The sequence below is a fragment of the Dermochelys coriacea genome, chromosome 4 (genome assembly GCF_009764565.3).
Source record: "Dermochelys coriacea isolate rDerCor1 chromosome 4, rDerCor1.pri.v4, whole genome shotgun sequence".
Lineage (NCBI taxonomy): Eukaryota > Metazoa > Chordata > Testudines > Dermochelyidae > Dermochelys > Dermochelys coriacea.
The window spans coordinates 91,623,797-91,638,300 of record NC_050071.1 but is presented as its reverse complement, the minus strand read 5'-3'; the positions used below and the strand labels follow the sequence as shown (position 1 = coordinate 91,638,300).

The 14,504-nt window shown below is 39.5% G+C and overlaps 1 protein-coding gene across 16 annotated transcripts in view; it reads right to left on the bottom strand.

Annotated features, from left to right (window-relative positions):
- CLOCK (clock circadian regulator) overlaps positions 1-14,504 on the bottom strand; it is an 88,837-nt gene that overhangs the window by 5,483 nt on the left and 68,850 nt on the right. For all 16 annotated transcript variants that reach the window (XM_038398498.2, XM_038398497.2, XM_038398499.2 and 13 more), the window contains 12 exons: positions 12,695-12,813; positions 11,157-11,239; positions 10,846-10,952; positions 10,202-10,349; positions 9,880-9,955; positions 8,776-8,917; positions 8,234-8,334; positions 5,931-6,020; positions 4,349-4,507; positions 3,542-3,748; positions 2,063-2,268; positions 1,379-1,634 (listed from right to left, as the gene is read on the bottom strand). In XM_038398498.2, the coding sequence (XP_038254426.1) occupies positions 1,379-1,634; positions 2,063-2,268; positions 3,542-3,748; positions 4,349-4,507; positions 5,931-6,020; positions 8,234-8,334; positions 8,776-8,917; positions 9,880-9,955; positions 10,202-10,349; positions 10,846-10,952; positions 11,157-11,239; positions 12,695-12,813 (1,694 nt within the window). The remainder of the gene's footprint in view (positions 1-1,378; positions 1,635-2,062; positions 2,269-3,541; positions 3,749-4,348; positions 4,508-5,930; positions 6,021-8,233; positions 8,335-8,775; positions 8,918-9,879; positions 9,956-10,201; positions 10,350-10,845; positions 10,953-11,156; positions 11,240-12,694; positions 12,814-14,504) is intronic.

Here is a 14,504-nt window from a genome sequence, read left to right as displayed (position 1 = left end):
AAATAAAAGAGGATTATTGCTCACACTATGAAAATGCAAGTCTGGTTACATTTTAAAACTCTCACATGAGGTTAAACATCAGTAGGACCACGACTACTTTCACTTATAATTGCACAAAGTGAAGATTCATTCAGAATAAAATAGCTAACTTCAGAGTATTAATATTTTCAGCATCTGACTAACTGTAAAGCAATTTATTGGATCTCGGTATGTGATGTCAATGCTAGGAGCACTATGGCAATAGTTAGAGGCAGAGATACACAGCAATTGTAATTAAAGGCTTTATAAGAACACATACCCCTAATGATCTGAGTATAGTTAAGGTTGACCCACCAACTTTAACTTTGACATTTCAAGAATCTAATTTGCAATTTTAGCATTCTTTTCAGAGAATGCCCATATACATATACACAAACTATTTAGGGATGCTGTAAGGGATTATCTTCCTTTAAAAGGAGGCAAAATTTCAGGTCCAAATAGGTTGACTGTGTGTCTAGTTCAGTGGTTCCCAAAGTTTTTGTTGTAGTAGATTGCCCCTTTAATGGACTGGCAACTGTCTCCTTTCCCCTCTTCCTGAGGCCATCCTGTGAGACGTATTCCAGTACGCTAGTTCTGCAAGGTCACTGCTGCCTCTCCTTTTACTAGTCCATTCTACCTCCTCTTTCTTCCTCTTCACTCTTTTTTGATTTCTCTTATTTTTAGTAAGTATTTTCTTTTTTGCTCTTTTGTTATTCTCAATCTGTTCCTCCGTCCCTCCTTTTCTTTCTGATCAAATCTCTTCTCTCCCCCATGGTGGCTTCTTCTCTCCTTACTCATGAGAAGGCTATTGCTGCTCAGGCATCCACTGGCATCTCCCTGAGGCCCAGACAGCATGTGCTCCTGCAGCTACACAGAAGCAGAGAAAAGACACTTAGGATGGCACGCTGCCTCCTGAGCCAGCTCACACCTTGTTGCATTGTGGGCCACCATGGCAACTGGAGGGAAAACGAGAGGTTCACAAAGAGATGCCTGCCCCTTTACTTAGAATCAGTATGTTTATGGGGAGATGAGGTGGACCCATGTGACAATTTTTCCTGTCCCCCTTGTTTTTCTCCTTTTCTCCATGTCCCACTCCTAGTGTACTCTAATGCCCACAGGCTGGGAAACAGGTTTTTAAGTGCAGTTCTTATGTGTGAACTTGACAATAAACATCGCAAGAGACTTTAAATAAGGTCTACGAAAGCATCTCCTCCAGTGCACATCGTTTGTCTGAGATTAACAAGGTTGCTTATTTAAATAACATTCTCAGTCACCAAACTTGCAGTATGGGCTGAACCTGCTTACACCACTATCGGAAAGTCTGTGCAATCTGACAGAGTTCTAGACACTGCTGCATTACCTGCAAGAACTGCTGCGGGTGCTGCGCCAGCTGAGCTTGAGCCGACTGCTGAACTGTACTGAGCTGCTGTTGTTGCTCTTGCTGACCCTGCTGCTGCTGCGTTATTGATAATGTCTGTGGCTGCTGCTGTTGTGCAGCAAAAGTGGGGTAGGCAGTCACCACCTGCCCCATAAACATAGTGCTTGGTACCATTACCGCTCCACACGCTACAGGGGCCGTGACCAATTTTGTGACAAGCTGCTGACCTTGAGAAAATCTGTTAAAGGAAAAAGACGTCAGAAGGTTTTATCAGCTTAGTTTGGGGAAAAAAAAAAATCTGCTTCAGGTACACTGGGTGAACTTTCCTGCATCAATTTGATTAGGTAAGTGCCAGTTTATCACTGACAGGATCATTCAAGACAAACCAATTTTTCCTTTGCTTACTACAAACTAAAGAAATTCAAATGCTATGGGCTACATGTCGCCTTCAAAGGCCCACCCCCTCCACCTGTGCCTCAACACCATGAGTTTTAATGGAATTACAGGAGTATCCCTTTGCAAGTTTGGTCCTCAGACTACACTAAGTAAAACTGCATGAAATTGTTGGTTTAACTTTTGTCTCCTTTTCCGTAAGATCCGGTGACCACTAAAGCACACAGAGCTCTAGCAAAATCATCTGAATCAACATTGCTCCTTTATATTTACCTGATCTGTCTGTCCTGGGTGAAAGTAGTTACTGCAGCACTCTGGTTATTGTTTTGTGGTAAACTAGATGGAATCTGGACCACATTTCCTGTCGTTGGCTGGGAAATCACCATAGTGTTATATAAGGGGGCTGAAAGCGTATTCTGTGACTGATTGGTAAGAGAAGTCTGTTGATTGTGCCCACTAAGTATATTCTGTTGAGTATGCTAAGAAAGAAAAATATATAAATTAATAACATAAATAATTAACAAATTAATTGAATACAGCTGTAAAAACAAATACCCCTTTCAAACACAGAAGGCACAGCTTGCTTTGCAGGCATAAATAAAAATGCTGTACATGAATAGTTAATTATTGCCAATTCTAAATGTTCTTATATACGCTTTATACTCTCAAAACACTGTACAAGATAAAAAATAATTAATCCATTCCTACAACATCTTTGTGAGTTACGTAAATATATATTATCCCAGTTTTTACAAATGAGCAAACAAAGGTTAAATGATTTGTCCCAGGCCATGCAGTGAGTAAGTGTTAGTGCCAGGATTAGGATCCAGGAGTTTCTCAGTCCCAGTCCCATGTTCCTATTCCAAAACTCTTATAACATTAGGAGAACTGCACAAAAAGGTGGAATAATGGGCCAGGCAGAACTGCAGGTGCAAGCATGCTCAGTCCCTGGAAGTGCTGGGGTGAGGGGAAGACAGAGAGCACGTTACTTTGCACTAGTCAAATCAGCTTTAGTGAGCTCTATGAAGGCACTTTATTGGGACTGAAGGCAACATAGGTCACCATGACAAAAGGCTTTCAAGGGCGGTAGGAATAAAAAAACTAGGGATATGTCAATGTGAGTAGGTAGGGGGTGGAAATCCTTAGGGCTCCAGAAACATGATTCTTGACTAAAATGTTACATTTCTTTATTCATTCAAAGCCAAATGTTCCAAAGATATATTCACATTTTAACTGATCAAATACTATTATTTTAAAGGGACACCATTAACTTTCAATCTGAGTTAAAAAAATGGAGTTTAAAGTATTTTCAGGTATTACACTTGCCCTTATTGTCCCCTACCCAATTCTATGGCTTTACAGTAACATTTTGCTACTTTTAAACATGTTCCTCTGCTGAATGAAAAGGCCACATGAAAAGGAAGAATGATTAGCTAAAGCCTGCTTTTGAGGATGGGTCCTTCCAAAAGAACTACTTGTTATTCACTGCTCATCATTTACACTTGATAATTCTTCTATCAAGAGAAGACTATAAAATCTAAGCCTTTTCCTGAAAGAGAAAACAAAATATTTCAACCCAAAACATTTAGGGTATGCCAATACCGTGTTTCTTGCACATTTAAAATTTCCATTGACTTCAATGGAAATTTTCTATATTGAATCACAGTAGGATCAGGCAGGCCCATAATGGGTTTCAGTTTTGGTTCCACGTGATTATACTGCCTAGCATAGGTACTTAATGACAAACTTTACCTGTGTTGTTGTACTCTGCAAAGGCTGTTGCTGTATCATGTGCTGAGTACTAATATGCCCAGTATTCATTCCGCCTTGAATTTGATTAGCCTGAACAACTTGACCTTGCATGTTTATTGGTGTAAGATGCTGAATGTTAGAAGAGTTTCCAGAAGTAAGCTGCACAGAACCAAAATTTAATCCAGGAGTTGACTGCTGCAAAAACATCTTTAAGAAAATCCACAAATTAGTTTTTTTAAAACAAACTATTGATGGTTTAAAGTATTACGAAAAATTCTTCATACAATACCTCTGAAAAACAATTAAAGACAGAAATATTGTTTAACTGTAGGTGCCAGAGGCTTTATGAGTGTACTATAAGCAATGGATAACGCACGATTAAAATCTCTTTCTTACACGAGTTTCGTTCTGCATTAAGTCATTCAATATTTAACAGAGAGATAGAGTAGTGTAACTCTGGTGTGAAGAGAATTAGATCCCTACATATTTAGTTTAAGATTTGCATTTAAAGAAGTACAAAGACAGCTTGTACAAAATTTTGAAACATGAATTAGAAACTGCATTTCTCTTTCCAATATCTCCAGTAGTTTACTGAAATGAAGGCAGTGATGGGAAAATAATTTTATAACTGACAGATCCGGAATACTATACATAATTTCTTCCCTGGAAATTGACAGTCTGTAGCAATGATCTGTAAGGCAGGGCTTTCCCAATATTATCCATTTTGACTAGATTGGTGGAGTTCAGCATGTAGAAAGTCATTTAAGTCCTTACCAAAAAGTCAGTGTTAATCCAACTGTAACTCACCTGAAGCCCTTGACCATGGACCATTTGAAGCTGTTCTTGAATCTTACGCAACTCTTCTTGCTGCCGATGAATATTTGCCTCTATCATTCGTGTTCTTTGCTCCAGCTGGTCCTTTAGGTGCTGCATGGCTCCCAATTGGGCTGAAAACTGAAACATAGGCTGCAGAGCCATGTATAGGTTAGAAGAGTTTGAATCAGAAACAGACAAACTTGACCTACAAAAGGTAAATCATCCCTTCATAGTAGCAATGGGAACCGAGCCCTATCTAGTAACTTGCTACACTTGTTGTCTATTACAATCTCTAGGCCAGTGGTGCCCAAACTTTTCCTCTCGTGATCCCCCTTACCAGTAATGGAATCTGTCTGTGCCCCCCTCCATTACTCCACAGTTGGCTCAGCAGAGGAGGCTGGCCTGAAGGTGGAGCTGGGGGCAGAACTGGGGATGGGGCGGAGCTGGGGCTTGAGGGGAGCTGGCACGGGGTGGAGATGGAATGAAGGCAGAGCTGAGCTGGGGGAAGAGCATGGGACGGAGTGGAACTGCATCTGGGGCTAGAGATGGGGGCGGAGTGGAGCTGTGGCTGAGGTTGAAGCTGGGCTATGGGCAGGGCAGGAGGCAGAGTGGAGTTGCAGCTGGGGCCAGAGTTGGGTTGGGGGTGAAGCAGGGGGAGGAGCGGAGCTGTGGCTGGGGCTGGAACTGGTCTGGGGGCAGAGTGGAGCTGTGGCTGGGATAGAAGCTGGTCTGGGGGCAGAGTAGGGCTGGTGGTGCTCCATCTCCAGCCCCCATGCAGGGCCCCACCATGCACCCCGCACCTCCTCCCCCACCCCAGGAAGGGACACATCCAACAGTTTGGGGAGCATTACTCTAGGCACAATTACTTAGTTGCGAAAAGTTCTGGGATTAAACATTAAATGTATGTGTCAGAGAACTCCTGAACAAAATAACCCAAACAAACAAAAAACACACACCAACACACAACTGCCCTGCACACAGGTCAACCTCTCAGCAAAAAGCCTGAGCAATTAGATGGGTTTACAATGTAACTTGAAGACATAAAAACTCAGCTGTATATTTCTAGGGACCGTCAGCCTCAGTTGACTTCAACTGTTCCGGACAGGGCATGGAGGATACGGTCTCTTAGATAACCAGGACAAAAGCCATGTAGACTATTATAGATCCCCATTGCCATGCCAATACATTGTGCATCTCCCCTCCTTCCCACCAGAGCACGAATTCAATATTAATCTGATTTTATACTTAGGGCTGGATTTTTAAAACAGATTTTAACTTCTAACATTGACAATTTGTGAAAGATTTGTGTCATTAGCAAATCAGTACAAGTTTGTACTAAATAAACTGCAACAACAATTTGCATCCAGCAAAATTGGCTAAAAATCAATTGTTACACTTATTTAGGGAGAAGTTTATCTTAATTAGGCAGAAGACAGAATGCAAGTAAAGATGACTGCATAAAATAAACTTCCATCACACAGTTCAGTTTATGAGAAAGTCCTTAATGCCCTATTCCTAAATGGGATTATTTGCTGAAAGAGCCTATCAGTAAATATACAAAACTAATCCATACCTGGGACATGCCTGGCTGGATTTGTAATGTTGCAGGTTGAGACATCATTGGCTGTGCTAATGGTTGTCCAACTGACTGGGCATTTAAGGACTAAGATTTAAAAGCATACCATAATTATCCAACAGAACTCGTCTCATGCTAGATATAATTAAATTATTTAAGAGAAACTGTCAATTCCAAGATGGCACAACAGTACATTTTGTTAAAACACACTTTTATATAAACACAAGATCAACAGAAATGTATCTACATTTATTTTTAATATTTCAAGGGGATAATAGTCTTTAAGCAAGTAAATGTCCCCTGCGATGTTTGAAACCGAAATATTGCAGCACTGTGAACATCCAGGTACAAGTGGTTACATGGGGTATCTTTGTTCAAGTTATGATATATGTCAGAAATAAATAAAGAATACGAATAGTGAAAGGGAAACAGGAATTTTAAACCTGTAATAATTGAAAGGTGGTGTTAGTAAGTAAAGATACTTGTTTTCAAACATTTTTAAGTTGACAGCATTCTTTTATTCCTCTTATAAATCATCTCAAACTAAACAATAAACCTGCCTCAAATCAGTCAATGAACAGCTCATAGCAGAGGGCATGTATGGGATTTTCTAATATTATCAGGATTTCAGGAACTATATGAAACTATTCCATAACTTTATTATTGGATGGGTTATACCTAGTTTATGAAAAATTGTATGAGAAAGAAAGCACAGATTTATGCATGTTGTAACATTGTAAAATGCATGACTTGGCCCTTTAAGGGCTAGAGGTCTGGAGACAGTCAACCCTAGTTAATAAGGAAGAACACCTGAGCAAGGACCAGCTCATTCACCTACAAAAATGGAGCAGGAAGCTGAAGAGCAAGAATTCTCAGGGAGACTAGAATGCACTACAGAGGCTGCTGGGAACAAGTAGGCTCCCCCAGAGAAACCTGGAACTTGGGGAGTGAGACTACAAGCAGGAAAGATCTGGAAGTGACCTGATAATGGGGTAAACCAATGAACTTAAGGAAGGACCTGAGAACTTTATTTTGAATGTTTATTAATTTAATAAACTAGACCCCGAGGAGGCGTATGAATAGACAAAAGTGTTTGAGAGTTACTCCAGAAGCCACTTGAAAGGCGACACTGAGATGGGGTCATGGGAGACGGTCACCCAATGACACACATGCTTAACTATATGTAGGGTCCTAACAAATTCACAGCCACGAAAAATGCATCATGAACCATGAAATCTGATTTCCCCAATGAAATCTGGCTACTGTAGGGAAGGGGGGCTCCTACTGTGCGCTGGGCTCCAGATGGTGGTCCTGGCTGGGCTGGGATTTCCTCTTCCCCTGCAGGGGCCACCCACACGGCTGGGTCAGACCCACCTCCAGGAACCTCCCCTGGCTTCAGGAAGCTCCACAGCTGCTGGCTAGTAGTCCAGCTCTGAAGGCAGTGCCAAAGTAAGGGTGGCACACTCCTGGAGGTGGGTCTGACCTGGCCTCAGGAAGAGGAAGAGGAAGTCCTGTCACTCCCCAGCTCCACTAGGACTAGCAGCTGGAGCCTGGTGCGTGGTAGGAGACCCCAGCAGTGGTGCCCCCAGTCCTGCCCCTCCCCAGCTCCAGGCGCAGTGCTTGGGGGCTAAAGGGACCTTGAGCTGGCTGTGTGTGTGTGGGAAGAACAGTGCCCCCCTGACCACAGGGCCCTGAGCAGTTGCTCTCCCATAAGGCCAGCCCTGCTCCCTCCAAAAGTGACAGCCCCCTCCATACCCTGCGACTCTCAAATCTGTGCTGCTACTGACGGCAGCGCTGGCTTTAGAGCTGGGCTCCCAGTCGGCAGCTGCTTCTCTCTGGCTGCCCAGTTCTGAAGGCAGCGCCCCTGCCAGCAGCAGCATAGAAGTAAGGGTGACAATCCCACGATCCCCTCCCCATGACCCCCTTTTGGGTCAGGACCCCCACAGTTACAACACTGAAATTTCAGATGTAAACATCTGAAACCATTAAATTGACTATTTTAAAAATCCTATGACCATGAAATTGGCCTAAATGGACCATGAATTTGGTAGGGCCCTAACTATATGAGTAGTCACAGTTAGTTTAACATGTAAAATTAAACACACGCATAAGCATTTGTGTAAGTAACCTTGATCATGCAATCTTGGTTATCAAGTACCCAGACTGAAAATGTTTTCACTTCCAGTTCAAACTCTATGCTTTAAGGAAAAAAATGTAAAAAGTTTACTGCAGATTCAAACATTTTCATTTACAAGTGAAATAAATGGATTTTACACAGAAACCCTCCTCTGAAGAGTTACCTGACTACTAAGTGATGACCTCCTTGGTGCAGTCTTTTCATGCCCAGGTAAGTTTTGTCTTGGAGGAGTGCTAGTGTCCATTGTCATCTTTGTTGGCGTTGCTAATGATGATCAATGTAAAAGTGAAAACACATTTTGTTAATAATAAGCCAGATCCTATAACTCCATACACAAAAATATCAAAGGGAGTTTTGCGTGAGCAAAAGCTTCAGGCACATTTTTCAGAAGTACATTTCTATCAGTTGTAATGGTCTGATAGTATGAAATAAGATTTTATTTTAATATCAGATGTTTTAAATGGGTCTCTAGTGGGCAACATTTAAATGTAGAACTCTCTGGATAAACCTGGTACTATCAGGCTGCTGCACTACCATTAGTTAAGCCATTGAGGGGGACATTTTTAAATTCAGTGTTTCATTCAGCTATATTAATAAAGTATTTTAAAAGTTTTAAAATGCATTATTTCAATAAAAACACAGCAAAAAAGGACAGATAGAGTCTCCCCTAATAAGGCAATTATGTTTTCAATGGTTAGCACTTACATGAAGGATCTGAGACTGCCGTATGAGAAGACTTCCTCGAACTCCTGGAGGAAGCAGAAGGTGTACCGCTGTGATCAAATCTTTCCAATGCTTCTTTGAGGCTGACCGTGTTTATATGATTATCAGATCCGGAGTCCTGATTCTGAAAGGGTACGAATAAAAATGATTTTATTTGATGGTTCAGCACATAGACAATAAATATTTCAGTTGGCAAACACAGCTTAGCAAATTAAACAAACATCTGGGCCAATCAAACCTCTGACAGATAAAACTGCAGAAAAAAAATATGTCCTTTTATACTCTACAAGTTTATGGAGTTTCCATTTACGGGGTTTGTAAAGAAAGGAGAGACAAAGCCATGAAAACCCAGAGTCCAAAGATGTGCAGGCAAATCCTGCAACTCTGAGTTCTACACCCGTCCTGTGTTGCTGCACAGACTTCCTTCCCCCTCCAGCAACGTAACTCGCTTCCTGCTCCTGTGTGCTCTTCCTTTCTTGGAGGAGCGAGAAGCCATGCAGGCATAGTTAGTTGTGCCATAAGCAGCATATTTCCACTTGGAAATTTGCCAGACTACCAAGGGAGCACATCATGAGTGTCTGACCCTGACTTACCTTTCTGAGACCCAATATCCTGAACACCTTCAGAGTCTCAACAGGAGGGTATTCATCCAGAAAGTCTTCTGGATGCTCCTGAGAAGTGGGTGGAAGCCGTGTGATGGAGCTATGCTGTCCCCTTCTGCTGATTTCCCTCCCTCTTCCTCCCTTATCTGTTCCTTGTTTTTTCAGATGGAAGGGACTACATCAATCTTTGTGTTTGTATTTAACACTATGGTCCCCAATCCTAACTGGGGCCTCTGTATGCTACTGGAATACATATAATAAACCTAAAAATAATAAAGAAGAACTCCAAGATGGCATGTTGTGAAGCAGTCACCTTTCCTACATCTTCTTAGGCAGGAGATAATAATTCATAGCTAAAAAGCATTACATTAGCTGTAGCAGCAAAGGACAAAAACTTTCCTACCTTCTGATTAAAAAAATAAATAAATCAAACATACAGCAGTACAAAGGGACTATATAAATAAAAAAAAGTTAGGAAGCTCACTTTATTTGCTGCTATCTCTGGAAGAGACTCTTCAATACCAAGTTCTCGCCGTCTTTCTGCTCGAACTTCTGCATAACTATAAAAAGAACAAACCACATTTCTTATACCTCGTCTAAATTTTTTTTTTTACAATAATGTCTTAAAATGTGACCTCCTCAGACATGCTGTTTTGCTCATGGAATAAAGGGTATAAACACACAGGAGGCATTACAATGTCTTTGCAAATTACTATTAGTTAAAATCTTTCCAATGCTTTAAAAACATCAGCAATACAGTTGCCAATTCAGAGAGCTTCTCTAAAATAATAAAAAACAACTGTTACCTTACTACAGTGTGTGTACAGACAATAAACTCTGGCCTGGAATTCCACTGATGATAAGTAATATAGTAATGTGTTTGTAGCCAAATCCATTGCTGCCCCTTTGTCAGGAACCTGTAATAACATGACTTCCCTTTCCCGTATTGCATTACTAGAAGATAAAAAAGAATAAGACTTCTTTGCTTTCACATGTTATGTGAATTCTGTGATGCAATAGTAATTCAATTATTTATATTATTCAGTAAATCTAATCTAAAAGATCTTCACCTGAATTTGACTGACACTAGGACAATGACTAAAAAGAGGAACTACTATTTCAAGTACTACACACAATGGAAGAGAAGGCTTTTTAATAAGTTATATTACAAATTTTTTCAGCTACAGCAGCTATGAATTTGTAATTTCTTTATATTAGATGGCTGTGGTATGAGACCACGTCTCAGGCGCCTGTATATAAATGAACCACAAGCATTTTGCAGCACAAAACTGTGGTCTTGCCACAAAAAGTATCACTTGAGTAAAGCAGGATTTCTGTACCTATCCTGCCCTCTCCACACAATTCAGTATAATTAACAAGACTTTCATATAGCGTACAGATGTTTAATTGAATATGGTTTTTGTAGCACAGAGTTTTGACATTTACTTACAGTGTTCATGACATTTTGCCAGATTTTCTAGGTCATCTACATGATAGTAATCATAGCCCGATGTCCCCAGAACTTCAAATGGTAAATAGCCTATTATTGGAGGTGCCCTAGTTAATACAGAAGTTAATGTTACTTTACTTTTACATATAAAAACAATAAAATCAGTCTTATTCTAGTTCATTTTTACAATATGTTCTCCAAAATAAAACAAACATCCCAACTCAGATTATTAATAGTCAGTGCTGGTTAGAGTATTCTAAAGATTACAGCCAGAATGCTACTATGTACTACTTTATTATAAGGAATGGCACCTGTGATCCAAGAATAGGAACTTCCATTCTAAGCTATGTCTAGATGTGAACTCTTCATTGGGTTCTTCAACAGTGCACATTTCCTAAAAAAACAACAACAAAAAAATCTCTCAAATCTGCTCTATTCTAATTTAGAAGCTCCTATGAAATTCAGACTTACCCAAAGTAGGCAGATAAATCCACAAGAACGTGGCTTTAAAAGTTATTTTTTAGGCACTTTCATTGTTTTTATGTATTTAAAGCAGACTGAGCCAGAATTTGATCTCAATTGTACTAGCTGTAAACTGGCATAACAACTGACTTCAATGAGTAATGCTGGTGTGAGGTCAAAATCAAACCCAATATTAATGACATTGAAACATGCACTGAAATCAATGGCTTTTGAGGTTGCTTCAAACTGTAATGAACTGCAAAAAACTTCTCTGACAGTGTCATCAATATGGAGGACACTCCTAAGTGAAAGTAGTGTAGACCAGATGTCTGCATTGTTTTGGATCAAAAGTTTGTTTCTACTTTATTGGTAGGGTCCCATTATTGGTAATTGCAGAATACTGTATCTTGCTCCAATTTGTGTATAATGCGCATCTGTGCCCTCAACTGATCTTATGTTTCTTACAACAAACTCTGTATGCTGGACAAGTTAACCACTTATTTTCCAGTTTCCATTGTAATTCTTTAGTAAAGCTGCAGCCAAAGGCCTTGAACCATAGATTATATAAAATAAGTGTTTATTTTGGTTAACACTGGAATGGCACCAGGCTGCACTTGGCAAAGTCCCTATAATTAATATCTACTCTGCCCTTAAAAGCTAGTTTCCATCATGTATTAATAGCTATGCAAATGTTCCGTGTTTACACAAAAATTTTTTTTTTTTTGCTGTCAATCAGCATTAGAGCAAAATGCAAATTAATTTACTAACTAAAACATGGCTGTCAACTGGCTAATGTCAAATAAAAGGCCTACAGGATTTGGCCCAATGCCACATTGCAGCAAAACCATGAGCAGACATACACAAAATACCACATTTTATTAGAAACCTTAATTTTTAGACACTCAATTATACACTGTACAAAGGGAATCAAACTGTGACCCTCACACTATTTTGCTGAGTAAAATGGCTGTACTGCTCTTTTTAAACATCTGACACAGATTACTTTATTAGCCAAATAAAAAATAAATAGTAGAACAAGTCCCTCTACAACTCTGCTTAGGGAAAGAAAACTCCTGACAGACATACTGTACTGATCAAAAGTTTAATCATTTTAATTGTTAACTAGTAATTCAGTAAGTTCTGCAAAACATTTAATATTCATGGAAACTTCAAATGAAGTTGCTCAATACTTCACCTCATATGTTGTGTAAAATGTGTAGAGGCAAAAATATACGATTTCACATAAAAAGATTAATGACAGCTTTTAGTAGCAGTACATAAAGTGGTACAGTCACATTGAAAGTTTCATGATCTGAGCACACTTACGTGTTTACCAAGTGTCGTAAACACTTGTTTTCACTTGTGCAGAGGAAAATCCCAAACGTACCTTGATAAACTGAGGTGTAGCTAACCTAACTGTAGCTACAAAGCAAACTCTGTCTTCATATGAAGGCCGCTGGGGCCGCTGGATAGTTCCTTCATAACCGTTGTGCGCGGAGTTGGGGACTGAAGGAGATGGGGTGGGGGGAAGATGGAGAGGGAGAAGAGTTAGGTTATGGCTACACTAAAGAGCTTACAGCAGCACAGCTGTTCCGATGCAGTAAGTTCTCAAGTGTTGCTGCTCTAGGTCAAATGGGAGAGAGCTCTCCCGTTGACTTAACTAATCCACCCCCAATGTGCAGCGGTAACTATGTTGGCAGGAAAAACTCTCCCACAGACATAGCAGTGTCCACACCGGCACTTAGGTCACTGGTGGCTTATTCACACCCTTGAGTGACATACGTTACACCAACGTAAGTGGTAGTGTAGACATAGCCTTAGTTACAAAATATGCCTGGAGGCACAAAGTCGGCAAAACCCCCAACATTAACCTACTGTAAAATACTATAAATTTACTATGAATTATGAGCAAAGCTATATTTAAAAATACATACATGTGGCATATAATTTAATAGTACTAGTCATATCCATGTTATCAAAACCAGCAAGGGACTTCTCTAACAACTAAAATTAGAGTCCAGCTACTTAAATACAGTCATGGACAACAGATGGCTTTAGGAAACCAATAAAAAGCTACAGAATTGCTTCTTAATACCTATGTTAATTGGCTAGATTATTTTAGACTACTTGTTAACAAATGGTTTAAAATTTCTAAATTTTTCATCAGGTTTTGTCATTTTTGGCCCCAATGAAGTAACGAGAGAAAAGTATTACAGTAACTTTTTCCTCCTGAATCCAGAGGTAAGGTTTTCTTTTCTAGACTTTGCTCAGCTCAAGAGAACATCAATCAGTTTATTGATGGAACAATGCAGGGGTCCACTAATCCTCCTACATGATCAAGTATAAACAAGTAAATCGCTCCTATAGAATGTAATTGCTTAAAACCTTTTACCTACATAATACCAATCTGATATAACCTGGGTTACACAATATATCCTAATGGAATATTTTATGTTAAATTTCTTGTCAAAACTGATAAGTTCTACAGCATTTAGGACTTTTCCATCTCCTGCACTGTCTTCCAAATGCAGAATATTTATAACATTCTATTTGCTTACAAAACATATAACAATTTAGGCAGCCCCATCCACACATTTATCTTTTGAAAGCTCAATTTATCTCATACTCTGCAGGAAAAACAGTGCAGTTAAGAGATAAAATCCCCTGTCCTTCTGATACCATATAAAAAACCCAACCAGATGCTGTGGTTTTGTTCTAAGTGTTATATGAAGGATAATTGTTGATTAAAGCACAGGACTGAGTGTAAGGTAGAGATGTAGGTTCCAATTCTGAACCCACTGGAAGCCAACAACAGCTGCAGGTATTCAATAACTCTAAAAAAAAAATCAAGTTAATTAGTAATATACCTAGATATGGATTTAGGCACTTAAAAAACACTGGCATAAATATTTCTTTACCTCATGTCTGCTCTTGTGTAAAATGCTTATTAAAGTGTTTTACAAACATTAACACTCTTTAATGGAAGGACTTCTAGAGCTGCAAGGTACTATTTTTATTTTACTTTCACCGGCTCAGACATTACTGTCTATAATATAATACCAAATATAAAGAATTATTATTTTTCAGTAATGCTAAGGATAAACAACACAACCTGTAATATGGTCTAGTATCTTTCAAAATAAATACCAAAATATTTTAAATATTAGCACTAAGTTTTCACAAAACTTTCCTAATGT